This window comes from Sturnus vulgaris, chromosome 1 (assembly GCF_052056855.1).
Source record: "Sturnus vulgaris isolate bStuVul1 chromosome 1, bStuVul1.hap1, whole genome shotgun sequence".
Taxonomy (NCBI): Eukaryota; Metazoa; Chordata; class Aves; order Passeriformes; family Sturnidae; genus Sturnus; species Sturnus vulgaris.
The window spans coordinates 30,518,659-30,539,001 of NC_142243.1; the positions used below are offsets into that span (position 1 = coordinate 30,518,659).

General features: G+C 39.5%; 1 protein-coding gene across 11 annotated transcripts in view; it reads right to left on the reverse strand.

Moving 5' to 3' along the window:
* The window catches only part of TMEM196 (transmembrane protein 196), a 100,041-nt gene that overhangs the window by 5,878 nt on the left and 73,820 nt on the right, over nt 1-20,343 (reverse strand). For 3 of the 11 annotated variants that reach the window (XM_088162834.1, XM_014894375.2, XM_088162825.1), the window contains exons 1-2: nt 13,184-13,547; nt 1,321-1,377 (exon numbers count right to left, since the gene is read on the reverse strand). In XM_088162834.1, the coding sequence (XP_088018960.1) occupies nt 1,321-1,377; nt 13,184-13,342 (216 nt within the window). In that variant the 5' untranslated portion in view covers nt 13,343-13,547. Of the gene's footprint in view, nt 1-1,320; nt 1,378-13,177; nt 13,813-20,343 lie in introns of those variants that run through there. The other 8 variants (XM_088162830.1, XM_088162839.1, XM_088162823.1 and 5 more) reach the window with 5 other exon arrangements.

Consider the following 20,343-nt stretch of genomic DNA (forward strand, 5'->3'; position numbering starts at 1 on the left):
AACAACAAAGAAATCTGTGATGCTGCTTTGCAGAAGGTCAGTTTGCTGACTACATAGCTGGTTGGTTGGTTGGTTGGTTGGTTGGTTGGTTGGTTGGTTGGTTGGTTGGTTGGTTGATTTGGTTGATTTTAACTTGACTAAAATGTTCCTGAGAATTTTAAAAAGCTGTGAAACAGGCTACAGTCAATGAGACATTTTTAAAGACCTTCTATTGCTTTCAATCACAAAGATGTTACACTGGTTCAGGATGTGCATTAACCTCAAATGATTCAGGAGCAAAAGATCTTATTATGGAGAGAGTGTTAAATGATTGTCTTATTCACTTCCCTTGATACTGCTGACCTGTCAAATGATCTAGATGGGCCTTTAATGTTTCTCCATATGGCTTTGTATTTGTACTTGTCTACTGTGGTAGCAAAAATTTATGGAGCCTTACAGACTACTTCTGTATGTAACTGGGATGAGAATTTCATTAGGAATGTGGCATTGAGGATGTATATTGCAGTCCACTGGCAAATGACTATTCCATGAGACCTCTGGAACAGATGGCTTTTAGAAACTGGTTATGATACACATTTTAAGAAATGAGACTGTCATTTTAACAGAGTTTAGGATAACTCATTGATATTGAAAAATAATTGGAGAGAACTTTTGATTCCTGTCACATCTTATGCTAGTTTTATGTGACTTCCATCTGTATGTGGCAGAATAATCAAGCTGACAGAAAATTAGGATGGGCATTATCACTTACATTAAGATCATGTCTTTAAAATAGAATTCTGCTGTGACTTGTTGATTAATAACACTGTTTTGCTGCAGTCAGAAAAATGACTGTACTCCAAGAGACATCTTCCATCACTTTAAAACTTGCATACATGTGTTTCAGATGGCTAAAAAAATTTGCTAAATACTTAACAACTATGATATCTAGAAACAAATTTGGTCAGCAGCCTTATTGAGATTGCAACCCAGTGTTGTTTTTTGAAGGAGAGAAGATACAGTCCAGTGACATTCTTGAGAAGGATTTATTGACTTGACATAAATCTATATCAAGTGATTTCTAATCAAAGTTTATCTAAATACGGATAAATAGGGATGTATGGCTTAAATAGCATGACCTACATAGGCCACTTCAGCACTGCCTTGTTTTTTATGACTATTCCAAAGTGCTGATTACTTTTTTTAGATTGCCAACTTGTAATTTTTCTCATTGTTTATCAAAAAACCCTGGGGTGCAGAAAGCCCACAGTAAAGAGTTCAAATTAGATAAGTAAGGCTTTTAAATAGTTAATGTGTTATGGATGTAGTGGAAAAACTTACGACAAGTCCAGATTTTTTTTTGGCGCACAATATTCCACAAACGCCACAAAGCAGGAACTGCAAAAGACAAGAAATCAAACAATTATTTCATCATTTAAGGTATGAAGTTCAAATCCCACTGCGTTGCTGAGGTGGTGACCACAGTTTAGGCAATGGTTACAGTTGTCAGCATTTTTGTCACAAACCTTATGCTTCAGGAGGTTGTAACTCAGCCATAAACACCCTTATTGGATAAAAAACTGGAATGAGAAGTCCGAGTGACCATAACTCATGAGAAAAGAAAGAAAACCTGAATTTTAAGCTGCTTAGGTAAACAAGTTGGAAAAAAATACCCAGTGTTGAAAGCATAAAAATGCCATTTTACTGTTTTCTTTTTCTTTCAAAAAAGTTTAGCAAGATACTAGTCAGAGATCCAAATCATCTACTTCTAAGCATAGCATAGGGACTTAATGCCCTGATCCTACCATCTGAACCACTGAAGGATCACATATGGATTGTTGTCTTCAAGACAGTGGAACTCTGTGCAAGAATATAATTCAGTCATATCCGTGGGTGCAGGTGTAAATATGAGTACATCTGTTGGTGTGACTACTCTGGTCATGCAGAAAGATCTGTTTCAGACTCTTGATAGCCCAATTTGCAAGAGAGAGCATGAAGGTATCTGTACTTTGTTGGGGTTTTTTTATGTCATTCCCTCACACAAACTGATCTGCTAATTGTAGCATCAAGCATGAGGCAAAAATTAATGACCAAACAACTGATAAAAATAGATGATAATGCTTAACAGTGACCTCTGTCAAAGACGAGTGATGTCCTCTGATGTCTTTTTCCTCCTATAGAAAAGTTTAACAAGGAAAACAATGAATAGTCCCCAGGGGACTAGTCATGGTAGGAACTAAAGTAGTTGTATGAAAGTAATAAGGCCTTCTCCAGGTGTTAGCAATACTGTCAAAAGACTTCCTTGATACCTCACAAACTCCTTTATTAAGAAATCTATGCTACCTATTTTCAATAAAGCTAACACCATTCCTCCCTTGGGAAGTAATTTTATAGCTTTAAAACGGGATTTTTCCATGCTATTTTTGCACTGAGATGGTATTTCTAGCAAAAGGCTCTGCTTAACCCTGATTTAGAATGAAATCACAGAAAAGATCTGGCTGTTACATAAGATTAAAAAAACCCCCACAAAACAACAAACAAACAAACAAAAAAACTGAGAGTTTCTATACAGCATTCAGAGTCTGTGTAATATATTGCAGGTTACTTCTTATTTACACTCTAAAATTTTGCAACTTTGCTATTTCAGGTGAGGAGTGGCTTTAACTCATAGTTTACCCAACTCTAACTAAAGTAGTTCGTGTGTATAGCTAAGTACAAGCCTTGAGGTATCTTTTTACTCTGAGTTAGACCCATGAAAACAGTTCCCCATAATGAATGTGGGTACATTTGGTAATTTTTTTTTTTACATTTTTTATATTTTTTAACCTTTACACTAAGTATGGGCTGTGAATTTAATACCAATCTGATTATGGAGAGGGCTTGGTCATGTTGACCATGGTGCTGAATGGCTCAGGACATACCAGAAAGCACAACTGGTAATTGCTGCTAGAACCCACTGACTGGAATAACAATAAAACAAAGCAAATCACCAGAGCAATGCTCCCTCTGCACTTTTTCCACAGGCAAAAAAGATTTCAGCTCATCACATCTGCTTTGTAAACATTCACTCAGGCTTTCTGTGAGGTTTTGGGGTTTCACTCTCAGTCCTGCCATTGCAGATTGCCTTCAACTGAAGGCATGCTTCAGATTTTCACATCATGTTTTGTATTTCTCAAAATGCAGAAACCTCAAGTGAAATTTGTTGAAGACATCTTTGTAATTAAGTTCTATTCAGTCAGACTTGATAAAGTGGATTAATAATGTATTTTCTCTCTGTAGTGATTGAATAGGATTGAAACGAAATTTTTGTATATAGAAAAATTAATTAGTGTTGAAAGATATCATCATGGAAGTTTTAACTTGTTAACTAGTTCTAAAAACTATGGGTTTGATAGTTTACCTTCAATGCTGAAAGAGCATGAAAGACAAAGTCACCCATTTTTGGAATGCTTTAATTCTGGTCCAGTTTGAGTCAAAGAAGCTAATCTACGAACCCTAAGGCACCAGCTTCTCAAAACAAGGGGTGGCTATTCCATGTAGAGCATCTGACTACCTGGAGTAAAGATCTGGATGCAGTAGTTTAATGTACATTAAGTTTGCTAATGATACTAGACTAGGAGATACCATGGACTCTGTTAAGTGTAGAGAGGCCTTACAGAGAGATGTGAATAGACCTGAGAGCTGAGTAATCACCAACCATATGAAATTTAATAAGACCAAGTGCTGGATTCTGCACCTAGGACAGTGTAGTCCTGGTTATACATAAATATTGGGATCCAAGAGATTGGAAAGCAGCCACAGGGAAAGATATCTGGGTGTCTGGCTTGATGACAAATTGAATGTGAGCCAGCAGTGCCCTGGCAGCAAAAAAGGCTAACCATGCCCTGGAGTACATCAAGAACAGCATCACCAGCTGGTCGAGGGAAGTGATTGTCCTGCTCTATTCTGCTCTGGTGCAGCTCCTTCTTGAGCACTGTGTGCTGAGTTGGATGCCTCAGTATCAGAAAAGCATCAAACTATTAAGAGTGTGTCTGGAGGAGGATGACCAAGATGGTGAAATGCCTCCAGGGCAAGACTTAGGAGGAAGGCCAGGTCACTTGGTTTGATGAGATTGAAGAAGAGAAGGCTGAGGGGTGACCAGTCTACACCTTTCTAAACGCAGGCAGTGGAGGAAGAGGTGCTGATCTTCTTTCTTTGATGATCAATGATGGGGCACAAGGAAATGGAGTAAAGTTTCATCAGAGGAAGGTTCTTTGCTGGGAGGGTGGTCAGTAACTGGAAGGGGCTTCCCAGGAAAGGGATCATGGCACCAAGTCATTCAGAAGCCAAGGAGCACTCTGGATACTGCTATTAGTCATATGATTTAATCTTAGGTAGGTCTGCAAGGAGCATGGAATTGGACTTGGTGATCTTTATGGGTCCCTTACAACTTGAGAAATTCTATGATTTTATGATAATACTGTGTGGTGTCATGTATACTCTGTATGTATTTTCTCTCTCTACATCTACTGTATTTGTACGTATAGGCAAGGAATAACAAGTTCCATAGTTAAAGAACAAAAAGAATTTTCTGTATTCTAACTCAGAGGAATTGGATATTCATGCTTCCCCCACATTCTTCTGTCTAATTTTGAGGTCATGCCGAAGTTTTATAATCCGTATGACTGTGATAAACAAGTTGTGAAACCAAATGCACTCAAGTGCCTGAATATGTTAAAAACCTTGGAAGAAAAGCACTCAGGCAGTAGCAAAGGATTAATGTTATTTAGATTGCTGGGTTTTTTTTAAGATGTCAGTGTATTGCATTCATAGAGAATAGGCTTTCCCAAAACCCAGAATGGTTATTTATTTATGTCAGCAGGAATTTTGCAGTTAAAACCAATGGATGACTTTGAGCCACAGGGTCAGGCAATTTTACCTCATGAAAAGCTTTGAAACTTATGAGCCAAGTTTACCACTCTCTCCTAAGGCTGATTCACTGGAAACAGTGGAAGCCTGCTGTATAAAGAGAACGTTAGTAATACCCATGGCTCAGGAACACTGCTCATGTAGAATTTCTTTAGCCAAGATTTTCAATGTGAACATCTAGAAAGGTTGGAATTTCAGTGGGATATTATGTGATTGACTCTATTCTCTGCTTTTTGATAGCATAGAGACTTAAGACTTCTGTTTGTTTGTTTGTTTGGTGGTGGTGTTATAGGAATTTCCTGTAAAATTGTTGATGTCTCAGTGTTACAATGAGCAGTAGTGAAAAGTGGATGGGAGAAACTACACTAGCTCTTTGTACCAGAAAAAGGATGCAGTAAAAATCCGATTCAAAGTGTCTTTTACTTAGAATCTCCTATTTTATACTACTGCCAACTGGAATACAGCCATCGGGGCTTTGTTGTCTTGACACTCTCTCTCTGTTCTTGGCTATCCTGAAAGACTTCATGTCAATATGTCATAGCAGTAAAACTTGGTTTGTAACTGTTGGGCTACTCTGGACTACAGTTTACCCTTGACTAATTAATACTGCCATGGTGAGGACCTGCTTCTTTCTACTTGATCATTGATTATCCTTAATCATTTTTTACCAATCAATCTCATGGTTGGTAAAAATCTTTATCTCTCAATCTTTTAATGTGGTTATATTTTCCAACCATGTATTTTCTAACCATGTAACCTAACTTACCTGAGGTAAGTTAGGCAAACAGACTCGTACTGAAACTACAGTAAATCAGAAGTGGAAAAGGAATATATCATTGAATATAAGCTTCTTATAAAGAACGCTCAGTTGTTGAAGTGTTCACAACTCATGCAGAGAATAAGGCTAAAGAATTTCATTAAGCATAAGCTAAGCTAATAAGCCCTACAAAATGCCCTGGGAGCCAGAGAGAGAACTTCAGCTTTTTTTAAGCAGATGTCTCATTGTTGGACTTCCACTTTAATTATTATTCATAATTTTAAAAATCATAAAATGCTGAAAGACTGAAAGGCTCACTTAGAAACCTACATAGATCACCAACTGCACCCAGACCCTACTGATTATAGGGCTACTTTTGGTTGCAGACTTATTCATACCTCCTATACATACATGATGTTTTGCATCAAGACTAGCAAAGAAGTCATGTATTGAAACTGTTGGTGCAAGTCCAGAGAAGGAAGTTGGTGAGAGGGCAGAAGCACCTTCCCTAAGAAGGGAGGTGGAGAAAGTTGGGGCTGGAAGAAGAGAAGGTTCAGAGATTCACAGATTGACAGAATATTCTGAGTCGGAAAGGACCCACAAGGATCTTTGGGTTTGCGTGCTGACCTCATAGCAACCTTCCAATATCTGGGAAGCTGGAGAGGGACTCTTCATTAGGAACTGTATTTACAGGACCAGGAGTAAAGAGGTAAATGGAAGAGGGGAAATTTAGACTAGATATTAGGAAGAGATTCATTACTGTGAGGGTGATGTGGCACTGGAACAGGTTGTCTGGAGAGGCTGTGGATAACCAAACCCTGGCATTGTTCAAGGCCAGGTTATACAAGGCCTTAAGCAACCTGGTCTAGTAGGAGGTATTCCTGCCCAGGGACAGTTGGGATTAGATGATCTTTAAGGTCCCTTCCAATCCTTATTTTATGATTCTGTGATTCTATGAGTTTATGAGAATGGATCATTAAGTAATGGACAGCGGCATAACCCCTCTTGAGCGAATGGTAAAAAATCCAAAGAAAGATACTACAAAGCACAAAGCTTCTTAGAGACTGCTGAGTGCCTCAGTCCCACTTTCAGTGATGATTCACCATGGACCCACCAAAGTCAGAGTCGCTCTGATAGCATGTGTGATTGCAAGGTGATGCAGTAGTGTCTGTTTGTCTGTGGAGTTTTTGTCATTCACACTGCAGCTGTACCTGCTAATGTTCCACATGCATATTGGAAAATGTCTCTTTTTGTCTGTTGAACTTTGGAAAAGAACCCCAAAGACCTCCCAGAAAACGGGAATGTTTATTTTGAGACTGTTTAATTTACTTTATATGGAATATTGCCTTGAAACAAAAACTAAGGTCCGAAACCTCATAAATTTTGGTAAGAAGGCTAAAATCTCAATTTATATTCAGGTTCTGTGGTTTGGATCCATCCCTATTTCATATTTTCTGGAACAAAAGACTTGGCTTCTTGCACTTCCTTCTGGAAAATGGGAACTTTGTCCCTGGTAGTCTGAAAAAGATTGAGTTTTAGTTAATCTGCAGGAAGCCAAAGGTTTGTTTCTTTCCACCATGCAGAAGAAAAGGAACTATTTTTATTTTATATCTTGAAGCTAAGAAACCTTTCTGTCTTATGTTTTGAAAAGGCAAAAGCAATGGTAGGTGTAATTCCCATGAAAAAATGAAAACTGCACATAGAAAAATTTCCTGGACACAGGCTGAACAAAGTACTCGAGAAAACCTGTTGAATTTAAGGACAGCTTGATCTCTAGTCATTGTTCATGACAAAAAAGATAGCTAAATTGCATATACTGCATGGAAAGTCCTCTATGAGTTATCCATGTGTATGTGATGTAACAGAGGGAAGGGAAATTATTCCAAAATGGAATATAATACAGTGAAAATGCAAGTGTATCGTACCTATTCAAATGACACTCTACTTGGAAGACTAAAACATCATGACAGAATTAACAGTTTCACTTTTATCTACCCTTGTCAGGTAGTAAACTAAAAAAATTCTGTGTTTTACACTAAAGCTGCTGCATAAGCATGTGACTTCCAGGACAATAACCAGGAATTTGAAATTAGTAATGTAAAGAAAGAAAGATTCTATTTAATAATGTTGTTTCAACTCCATCCAAATGAGAAAAAGCTTGATGGATGAACTAAGCAGAAGAGATATCTCTAATTGTAACTCTTATGCAAAGTAGTGTTTCAAAATAAGGTTTAATTTTTCTTAGCACACACATAAAGGGCACAGAATCTACTCATGAAAACAAAAACATCAAACAAAATAAAAATTAAAACAGGCAAGAAGATCAAGCCTAGCTATTAGGTTTGCCTATTACCTCCACAGAGAAACACAATAATCTTTTGCAAAAGGAGGATGGAAACTTCTAATGGTGTTGTCCCATGCAAGTGATTGTGGAGACAGGAATGTCTAGCTGGATAAAAGGCATCCAGACACAGAACCAGAAGCAACAGCATTGCCAAAACCCAACCTTGTGTCCCACCAAATCTATCATGCTGAGAGGGGAGGCTCTGTTATAACGGAGGCATGGTGTTAAATCGTGTCTAATCTGAGCCAGTACCTTGTCTGGCAGTGTGCAGTTGGGTCTTAGCAGATCAGGTGCTGCTACACTTCCCACTGACTCAAGCCATGTGCAAGCAGTTTAAATTCCATCCCAGTCCCTGTGATTAGTGTTTCCACTCATCTGGTTATAGATGTACAGAGATGCTTTAAAAACTGAAATGTTTTTTAGAAGCAATCAAGGAAATTAAGAAGTGTGTTTCTGAATCTGAAAGTTTACCTGGCGTCAGTGATTTGAAGAACCTTCATCCATCTCTAAAAACCCTTAAATTCTCAGCACAAAATAATAATGTTTACTTTTTCTTTGTTTAGAGCCTATCAGAATAACAAATAAAAATAATGCTTTTTGTTTGTTTTGTATCAAGTATTTGGTTTAGAGTGTGACTGCTTACATCTCGAAAAAGTAATAAATGAAAGAGTACTCTCTGCAGGTGAGCTAAAGTCTTATAGTAGTAAAACATTTAAACATATGCTTGCTTAAGTCAATCTATATTCAACAGATCCTCTAAATACAACCCAAGAATTAGATGGACAATCTTCAGGTTGGTTTGTGCCTCTGGAGTCTCTGAATGACAAAGAAAACGTACTGAAAGACCTCAGCTGAATTCAGTGAATTGTCCTGGCTCCATGCAAGCCAAGAAGTTTCCACCCTTGGTATGTCCTTCCCCATCCACAGGTACAAAACTCTTTCCAGCTTCTACTGAGCTCACTGAAATTCCTGTGATTCATTTCATTGCGAGCGGGAGCCAGACAGAAATATGGTCGGTTTGATGAAAATGCAATGCATATGTTAAAATAAAGTAGGATCACATCTGCATTTTTCCCGCATGCTAAACAATAATGTGATTATTTAGTGCTGTTTTTGAAAAAAAAAAATAGTTTGACTGTTCTTTCCAAAGGAAACTTGGCAACAGTAAAATCTAGATGTAAAATTTAGTGGTTTAAAATTTTAGGCCACCAACATTGATTTAACATTCTAAAAAGGTTGTCTTGCTCTGGGAAAGTCCATACAGACTGACACTTTTTCTTTTCCTTCAAATCTTGGATTAAAAAAACCCCAAAGTAATTTAAATCAAATATTTGAAGTGCCAACTCGGAACAAATTTCTGTAGCCAAACGCAGATTGGGCAGGCAGATTTCCACTGTGATAAAATCACAAATCATGGAAACAATAATTCTGCCTCTACCTACAGACAGGCAAACACACCAACATACAGAAAGTGCATATCTCCCCAATATATTCAGATATTTGCCTTTATAAGGGAAGAAATTATTACTCTTGAGGGGCACAGCCATAAGTGAATCATCGGGTATCTCTCTCACACATGAAGATAGATGGCATATCTGTCTAAAGATGTGGCTTTTGTCTCTCATTCTCTCTCTCTCTGAGGGAGACTCATTTGCAGCAAGAATTTATTCACCACTGCAGAATAAATGAGGATTATAGCCATACACATGTATGTGTGTGTGTGTGAATATCTATTCACTACTCATAGTGATAGTGATGAAACCACAGTGTTCTAAATATAGATGGGGAAGTATGTGACCATTAAAAAAAGAAAACTCTGAATACTTTTTGGTTGATTATCTTTTGACTTTTGTTGTTTGTGCAAAAGCCTTTGCTATGGATGCTGTCATTCTTACTATGTTATTGTTAGTGGTTCAGTGTTCTCATTGGTTGAATTATTCTATAGTACATCATATAGCTGAATTGGAATGGTGATTTCAGAAATATCCCTCAGTTTCTGGGAAACAAAGAAATCTGGGAGACACTGATTACAGTCTGTAAAATAGTTTATCCCAATACAAACATAACAAACAGAAAGAAAATTCAGAAATCAACAACGTGTGCACTTTAGGGTATTTGGGACTGTATTTATTGTGGGTTTGTTTTTGTTTTTAGCATTTTTTTTTGCAATTTAACAGCCATGGCCTATTTTAAAAAGAACAGATTGGTGATGATGTAAACTGAATAGTTGTCTCCACATGCTCCAAATAATCTGAGAAGACAGTCACACCCTCAGTTGTTTTCTTATGGCTACTTTTTAAACAACTTGTACTATCTTAATCCAATTCAACTCCAATGAGAACAACAGATCTGAAATTTCTTTTTTCCCATTTTCATGTATTTTTTTGATACAGACATTGCCTAGGCTTTCAGTTTCTTCATTCTGGTGTACTCTGCTTTTCCTGGCTTGCTTATACATAATGCAGGGCATGAAATGATCAGGGTGCTTCAGCCCATGCTTAACCTCACTTGTATCCATAATGCTATGGGTGGAATTCACGTGGTTAAAATTAGGTATGTTAGTAAATCATCTGGAGGCAGTGAAGAATAAGAACAATAAGAACAACTCTTTTAATAGAAAAGCTAATGTTTGTCAAGTGCAAAGCATCATAGGGAGGCAAGTATAGAAGACAGAATGTGCATGATTTTTAAGATGCCCGAATTTTAGGAATTCAGGTTAAGGTTTCCATGGTGATGCTATCTTCATCTACTTCCTTATGAACTTGGGTCTCTGCTGAGTTCCACCCCCGTAAAAGGACAGAACAGGGTCAAAGGTTTTCTGTGCATTTCCAAGTAAATTGCAACAGGAGGAATGACACTATTCGACTTAAGTGTTTTGTATCTTAACATTTCAAAGAATTAGTTTTTCTTTAATGTCCCCTTCTTTTCCTTAGTGTTCACTTGTCAAAGGAAAATTCGTGTGAATTGGAAAAAAATAGCATATTTTATGCAAGACATAGCCTTTAATACAGGCAAGATGAGCTCAGTGTAAGCTACAGTGAGCAGAAAGGAGGCTTATGCCACTTCTGCAGCAGGACAGTCCTGAGGATTTGTCCCAACAAACCTTTGTCCAGCTGTTTACATTTGAAACTAGTTACCCATGGCCCTAAGCATCCCTGGAAAACAGTAAATCTCTGGCTCCTTTCTTGGCCTGCCTGCCTCACCTGCTAGTCCCTTAGTCAGAATAATGCAACATAATAGTTTGAACTGCTGGAGTAGTATAAAGAGAGTGGTATAATGGTGACAATTTAGACCACAGATCTTTAGTTCAAGGAAAAGTAAGTCAGCCTTTAGAAACATGTCACCCCACACTTTGATTTTCTCATTTCCTCTACTACATGAAGCATAAGCTTCTTGCTTCCACTTTGCATTTTCTTTGAGGCCTCTCTCTGCCTATTCAACCTGCAGTTTTTGCTCAGTTCCCAGCACTTGATGTCAGCCTCTGCTGCCTCTGGTTGTGGGCATACTTTGTCCACTTGTTACATTTGCAAACAAGTCCCTTTGGGTTACCTTCCATGCCTCTGCTGTCATATATGAGAATAAATTCTTATAAGCATCTGCAAAACGCCTTCACTGTCCTCTGTCTTACTCCTCTCTAAAACTCTACCTATGAGCAGCTCTAGATCAGCCAGACTGCTGGTGTGTTAATGCAACCACCTGTTATACCACTCAGTTCTGGTTTGTTTTTTCTTCATACTCGCTTACACCCTTTTATACTCTATATGTCTCTTACTACGATTATAATGTCCTTAGAATCCAACATCTAATTTACTAGAATCTTAATCTATGCCTAGTACAAACTCTGGGGTAACAGCCTAAGAAAGAATGAGGCAGTTATGCAGGAAATGTGCATCGTCATGAAATGATATCAGCTGTGATAGCATTGTCACAAAATGCAATCACTGCATAAAATACTGATCTCACTGACTGATCAAAGCTCTTTGACCTCAGTGAAACCCAGGAAACTGACCTTTGCCATTGAATCTTCAGATAGACACATGGTTTTAAGTAATTTTTTTCTTCATTAACAATGATCAGAAACCTCTCTTTTTTAAGTGATTTTGATAGTATCATTACCAGTTGGCCTGGTAATATCATTACCTGTCTGATCTAGTCTTTATTTTCATTTCTCACCTACCTGTTCTGCAGTGCAGAATTATATGTGTGTTTATGTACTGCCAAAAATATTTATCGCTGTTGTCAATAATTAATAATTACTGACAGTGAGAGTATCACATAAAGCACTTTGTCTGAATGAATCTATAAATTAGAGGAGGTTATGCTGGTGAATAATCAAGTGTTTTACATTTATCATGTTATCTGAAGCAAAGCAAACAATCCTTTTAGAAATACTGCTGTACAATACAAGCTGGTCAAAACCAGCTTTGGACTTCAAAAATGCCCACTCATGTTTAGACTGAATATTAAACATTTCTTATTCTTTGTTTCATAAATATAAATAACCATTTGGAGGAAAATTCTTCCTAGAAACATGCATATCTCAAACTGGAAAAATAAGAAACATTTTTGAGAAGTGAGAAATGCTCTGTGACATGAACATGCTGCTGCTATTAACCCATTACTGGGTTTTCATTTTTTTCGTTCATTTTGTAAGAAGCCCAGGGCGCCCAGTGCATGAGAACATCTTTCTCCTTTTCCTTCCCAAAGCCTCTTGCTATTTTTCCTCCGAAAGCTCAGGACTCAGCTGGCATACCCTTGACATTAATTTAAAGCACCTTTTGACAGTCTCCTCATCATGGACAGGGCTGTTCTTTTTAAAAAGCAAAACTCACAGTCAATTTAAAGCCCGTAAGCTATGGCCCGGGTTTCACGCGAACCATCGGGCTTTCCCAGGTGTGGAAGGGGTTCCGAGAAAGTTCAATTGCTCGCAGCCAGACTGAAACACGGAAAGGTGCGAGAAAGAAGAGGTCTCCCCCCGCCCGACACACACATCCATCAGTCCCCGCCGTGCCTCCCCCTCGCCCCAACTCTGCAGACCGTACCCCAAGCACTTGGGAAATGGACCCGGCGCGGTCGGCGCAACATGCACTCGCGGGAGGGAAGGAAGGGAAGGAAGGGAAAAGGGATGCCTTCGCACGGTCTGATCATCACCACAAAGAGTTAAAGAGAGAGTGAAATGGCTAACGTACACACACCCCGCTCCATACCGGAGAAGAGTCTCCCAGCTGAGGTTTATGCTCTGTGAGGACCAGGCTGAAACTGACCGCCCCCACGGCCACGCTGGACACCCCTAACCCTATCTCCAGCACGGAGAGCACCAGGAGGCTCCCGATGATCTGGCTGCTGGTGCACATCCTCCCTCGGTCATCCTTCCTTCCCGATCAGCCGGGGAAACCGCGCAACCTCCTCCTTCTCCTCCTCGGGCGCTCCCGCGGCCCTAAGTCGCCCCCAAACTTTTCTTCCTTCACCGGCAGCCGGAGCGGAGCGGCGCATCCGCGGCCGAAGGGCGCTACCGAGGGACGGCGGGGCGGCCCCGGCGCCGCCGGGCCCCGCGCAGGCAGCGCCGCGCCGGCCCCGAGCGCGGCCCCGAGCGCGGCACCGGGCGCGGCTCCGAGCGCGGCCCCGGCGGAGCTCTCCAAGGTGCCGGGCCGGCGGTGGGTGCGCGGCTCCGCGCTCCTAAGGGCTGCGCCTCCGCCGGGAAAGTCGACCTTGTCCGCTCGTCTCCTGCGCTCTCATTGGAATGACCTCACCGGGATTTTTCCCCCCCCGCTTCTTGTTTCTCTCCCCCTTCTCTGCCAGGGCTGGGGGGCGGGGGGTAGAGGAGTGTGGCGAGCCCAGCCCGGCTATACTTATGTATGAACGCAGACCCAATGCACGGGCAAGGCGCACGGCAGCCCCGCCCCGGGCCACAAGGCACGGCACCTTCCCCGGTCCTCCCCCGGCCCGGCCCGGCCCGGCCCGGCCCTGCCCGGTTCGGCACGGCACGGCACGGCACGGCACGGCACGGCACGGAGCTCGCTCGCACACCCCCGCCGTCCCGGGCTGGGGACGGGACGCGGGAGCCGATGGCAGCCGCAGGCGGACCCCTTGGAGGTGACCCCTCGCTCTCGGGGTGGGGGGTCCGCAGGCCTCCCTCCTCCCAGGTGCTGCTGTCAGAATTCAGGAGGGAGCCCGTCTTCCTCTTGTATCTTGTGTCTCGCCCTTGCAAAACTCTGGTCTTCTGCAAAACCCTACTGCCAAAATCGGCGATTTCTGTAGCCATTCCTGTCACTCATAATGGCCAGGACTGTATCAGTCCCAAAGCAAATAAGCAATAAAGCAAAACAGAAGAGATCCAGGGTTTTACTTGAGCCATGCTGGATTGCTTGGTACCAATCTTTATTACTGTGCCTGAGATACAGAGAATGCTTTGCCACTCTGCTTACAGTTTTACAATCCAGATGTGTTGCACATGTAACACACAGACACTCAATCTAGCACCTTGGCTTTCCTAAATATGGATCACCGACATTTGGATATTTACCTTAACAAGAAGGCAAATGAACTATATAGACAATTATATCTCCCAAATCTATATCAGGATTCAAAAATATTGGCATCCTCTATCTACATACTATTTTTTGTTTATTCTAACAAAAGCTTATACAGAATCTTTCCTTTTATCAAAAAATCTGTAATTGTTAACCTATATATAAATCCTACACTCAGATGCCAGAATCCAGAAGAGCAGTCTAGACTTGTCCAGTATTTCATGGTGCAATTTGGTAGCAAAAGCATAAGATTAGCAATGTCCTGACTGAATATTTTTCTTTGGACTTCACAACCTGCCTTGTGCTTTGAGAATAGGTATTATATACACTTGAGAGGATTGGATCCTCCATGGCAAGGCAAAGTTTAGTTCTCATTTGTAGAAATCTTCAATACTTAATTGTGGTGAGTGGGAATAGACTGGCATCAAAGTCTGTCACCTTAGGGTGTTTATGCTTTTTAGATATCCAAGAGTAAGAGGTCCTAAGACAGGATCTTAATGCTTTCTAGTTTAAAACTATCTGTTTCCTATTTTCTCACACTTTTCCCACTTCACAGAAGCAGAACACTTGACTACATCTAAAGGAAAGCTCTGTTACAGCTGAATTGCCCCTTTTCACCTCTTATGTTTTAAATGGTACCTGACATCTCTTATCATTAAAAACCAAGGCACAGCATAAAAGTTCCTAAGCTACTATATTTATGTAGGAGGATGAAGAAAGCACAGATTTTCAAGTACCCACATGGGTGTAGGAAGGTGTTTCTGCAATGACAGTATCCTTATTATGTCAGATTGTTATAAACGCTGAAGTGTGCTAAGGTGGAATGATTTTACTGCTCAGAGTATATTTTACCAGGTCTATAAAATCCAGTGGTGATAAGAGGGGAATTGCATAATGACAGATATAATTAATATATTTAATGCTTGCAGCCAGATAGAGAGCCTGTCACGTCAGAATAGAGCTCATGTGACAGAAATAAGATTTCCATAAACAGCTTGTTTTATGTAACATTTCCACTTCAGTCATAATAAGCTGTCAGAAAGATGGAGGGAAAGAGACCTTGTGAAAAGTGTGCCCTAGATGGAGATCACTTCACGCAACAGTTAATAAAACAGAGATATAAAACTGGAGTCCAGCAGCAGGAGAGGAAGTGCCCTGCATGCCCACTCTCTGATTGGCAGGGTGCAGAGAGGTGAAGAGCTAAGCAAGACCTCAACCAGCGTTAATGACTGCTCAGGAGAAGCACCTTTTCAAATAAAGACTGGAAGGAAAAGTAAAGTTCTAATCACTACCTTTTTAAAATGTAAAGATACAGTCTTTGTCCATGTAACTTGTGTTTATTTGCACTATGGTGCTGCATCATCATTATGTGTTAATCTAGGCAATTAACTTTACACATGGGACTAAGTGCATACATTTTGGCACATGCTTACATCTTTGTAAGATTAAGTTATTTAACTGCTTGCTGTCTCAACTGGCTGGTTTTGAATGTTTCCTGTATTTGTGATTCCAGTAAAAAAAAATATATGATTAAAGGAAAGAAAAGGAGAAAAAAAAAAAGGAAATTATAATTTAATATGCAGGCAAGTTTTCATTATATCTGCAGAAAGTTAAATACTAAAATGCCATCTCCAAAGAAAAATTAATTAGAGTCGTGAGGGTGTTGATCTTTTAATTTAAACTGTTGGATTCATGAACAAAAGACATCAATCTTATTCTTCTTGACTTTGAAGGAAAACTTTTTTTCTCTCTTTTTTTGTCATTGGAGACTTAAAAATGGTTCATTACAAAAAAAAATTCTAGTCACACAGCAGGATGAAGGGTAATTGGATGACATAGTACTGGCAATGAAGAAGAAGAAACCAGAACACAAAAGATTCATTTATATTTAGTCCCTTTTACATGTCTCTGATGACCAAGAGACCCTAAGAAGGTTATAGCCTCTCCATTGGAAATTACCAGCTTTATGTAACACTTTTGAGCATGTATTCACAGCTGAATACATTCTGTTCAAGTGGTTCAGTTTATTGATTTCTTAATTCCATGTGTCTCTGAAACAATACTATAAAGATTTTTTTATGAATAAGAACTGGGCCTATAGCATTAAATCAGAACTTAGGACATTGAATCCAATTCAGCCTAGGAAACTGAATAAAATTGAAACTGTACACCATCCTGTGGCTGCTTAGAGGATGAGAAACAAGCTGGTGCAGTCCAAGAGGGGAGATACTCCCTAAATATTGGTGTTACTAATATGCAAGTATAAGGTTTTGGACAAATAAACATAACTTTTTGTGATCTTGGAAACTGGATTACTCTTTTACCTTATGGATTTATTTTCTAGTCAGTACCAAGGCATATCAGCTGTGCTATCTTGGAATATTTGACGTGGACCAAATGACTTCTACCAGGATGTTCTCTGGGAAATGGAAAAATTCAGCCTCAAGGGCGGCTTGCAAATCCTCTTCTTTTCACAAGTACCTTATGCTTTCAACTTACTTTGCTGATTCCGTTTCTTTACATTCTTTTGTCACCTGGATCCCTTCAATTCAGTTTGACTGAAGCAAAACCAAGGAAAACCAGTACTCTGACAAGCACTGCCTTGGGTTCCACAAAGAGTTGCCTATTGATTTCATTCTAAAAACAGCTGTATCAATTGCATGTTATCTATAGAAATGTGTGCAAAATAGCCTTTAGAGCATTCCTTTTTTTTAATTTTTTTTAAATTTTTTATTGTGCAGAATCAACTCAGAAAATTTTATTCCTTAGTTTGTTCATACTCTAAATTAGTATATGCTGGTGTTCTAAACTGGGAAGAAAATCCCATGTAAAACTTGTACAGGAGAAGCTAAGGAAGTGTCATTGATTTTGTCTGTCCAAAGTTCAATACACAGGCAAACTTTCTGCTGAATGAGTAGTTCAGGGCCCATAAAACTAGGATCTGTGTCACTGAAGTGACTATTAATCTTGTTAGGTCACATCTGTTTTTCTTCGATCAAGCATTAAGGCATTGGCTTATACCACACACAAAATAATTTGATGACATAATCTAAAAGTACTTCGCAAAATATTTCATTCTCACTCTTCCTTTTCACAGTTGCAGGAAGCTATTCCACAGCTCTATAGTTAGTACATCTCATATCTCCACTCCTGAAGCTGTGGAGCCATGGAGAGGTGTTAGAGATGACCAGCATATAGCAGCTTGGCAAAGAGAAAAGCTATTGCCATGGACTACCTTCTTGTACTGTACTCAGTAATTATTAAATCTACCAAGGCAATGCGCATTTTGTTCAGGCCATTCTGAAACCTGCCTACAACCATGAAGGAATTGCACTTTTCAGTAATGCACTACCATCCTAGGTGTGAGCATAAAAAAGTTCCAGATATAGTTCCTTGCTATGCTGTGAGTATCTTACTGACATCTTCTGAACACATCTCATTTTCATCTTGTCCTCTGCAATGAACTGAGTAGTTTTCAAGTGACATTTCGTGTCATCACTGCTGGCAAGAGTGTCCTCCAATTTACTCTGCTGTTTGGGAATACTGATCTGAAATAAAAAAGGAACATAAATCTTTATTCCAAATAATTTATTCGATGCAAAGACCAGGAAAAATCCTGACTGAGTTATCTTCTTTTTGTTTTATTGTCTCAGTTAGTTAGAGCATGATGCTAATAACACCCAGGTTGCAGGTTAGGTCCCTGTATGGTCCATTCACTTAAGAGTTGGACTTGTGGTTCCCTTCCAGCTCAGACTATTCTGTGATTTTGTGATTAACCTTGGATGTTAAAAACAAAGCAAAAGTGAGATAACATCATTATCTTGCTATATAAACAGAATGTGTAAAACAGGCTCTTCAGAATAGTAAATTAATATGTGCTTTGAATTGCATGACTTACATAACTTGTCTGACATTCTGCCATCTTTCACTCTGGCCTTCCCTTTCTGTGGTAAGTTACGTATTCTGGAGAAGCCCATTAAATCAAGATTTACTTAAACTCTTCTAATCTGAATGCATTAAAAATATTGTCTTACAATGGAGGCTGTAATAAAGCATTCTCAAACCCAAAATGCTGTGAAATGGGTGTCTAACATCTCAGTATATTGTAGATCTGCCATTGTATTTTAGAATCCTTCAGCACTTTCAAGTAGTAAGGGTAGAAGGTGTCTGAGGAAAGCAGCCTAATATAGTACAGCATTCAAATGAGTTCAGATTTCACCTTATGAATAACACTTTTCTGAATGAGGGTGAATCTAACACATGTACAGCTAAATATGCGCTGAATAATCTTTGTTGAATCAGTCATTACAGCTTCCATCATATAGATTCCCAAAGCTCACATTTGCCTAAACGGGAGCACAGCCTGAATGAGGGCTGGAACAGACCTGCACATGTTAAGTGGCCTGACAGACCACATAACTCATGCGTGAAAGGAATTTGTGCTGCTACAGTGACTAAGAAAAGTCTCAACTCAGAAAGTAACACTCAAAAATCTCAGGACCAGCATCTGCTCCCATTTTTGGCATCCAGTACTCTACACTACACCACAGTAGAAAAAGGCAGAGTCCAAGCTCCAGCTGTTGCCTACTCATACTTTTTGGATGTGTCATGAAAGAGATAAGAGCTGGTGAGAACCCTGTTAAGAGCCCTAATCCGAAGCATCTCAGGATAGTTTTTCTGTTGAAAAAGGAGTATGGGGTTTTTTTTCCTTCACCAACTCTTTTAATTAGATCAGAATTTATCTCTCACTGAGTTACTTTTTTCTCGCGATGAGATACATTGTGTTGTAAAAAGTCCTTGACCATGGGGCATCTGAGCTGTTACTTGAGAAGATTTGAAATGAGGTTAACAGTTGTTAAAATTTTTGTGTCCAAGGTAGAGTACAGAAAAAAAAAAAATCATTAGCAGTCTAAAATCAAAAATTAAGTATTTAGAGGCTAAAGATTAATTATTCACCTTCTGTCAATGTTAGGAAAAATAGGAATTAGTGGTTAATAAAAAGATTTTCCTTGTATGCCTCCATCATTCCCTTTTCTCTGCCAAACGGTAATAATATTTTTTATTAGAAACACACTTGATGAAGAAAGTGAAGAAAGAACCCAAAATAATAAGCTCAGAAGGCACAGAGTTGAAAGAGTGATTTGTCAACATGCCTGGAATTCGTGGCTTTTCTTGGACTGTATCCAGCAAACTGTTAGTTACTGTAATACATGATTTTATGGAAGATCTGTAGTCTGACCCAATTCCTTGTATGGTTAATAAAAATCTTACAGCTGAATGAAATATAAGTTGAATTGAGTATCAGTGTGTTATGGCTATTCATTGGTCAACATTTACAAACAATTTTTACAGCAGAAAAAACACAGGGTATGCTGCTGGACTAAAGTCCCATTACATCCATCTATAAAGCTCAGATTATTTTTCACCAGTAATATCTGTAGATTGCTGACAGTTTAGCAGCAGCAGACCCAGTCTGGCTGGGAAAGTTGTCCAGTCACATCTATATCAGGGAATTAGGGGCTTGTGCAGAAATGGCCAATGCTAACAGCGGGAAGAAGCCATAAATACCCTGGCTCTTTCTTTCACTTGATAAAGTCACATCTGGACTTTATAAGAATCTCTGCTACAGATATAATATTAGAAATTAGAATTCTGGCCTTACAGCAATGAAAAGCAAACATCCTTAGAGACATTTCTCTGAGCTGCTGGATGCCCTTGGTGCATTTGGTTCCGAAATTTTGGTCAGATCACATACATAGCTGACAATACCAGATCCCATAGAGAAAATCTCCTTTCACCTAAATACTGACATACTTCACGCCAGG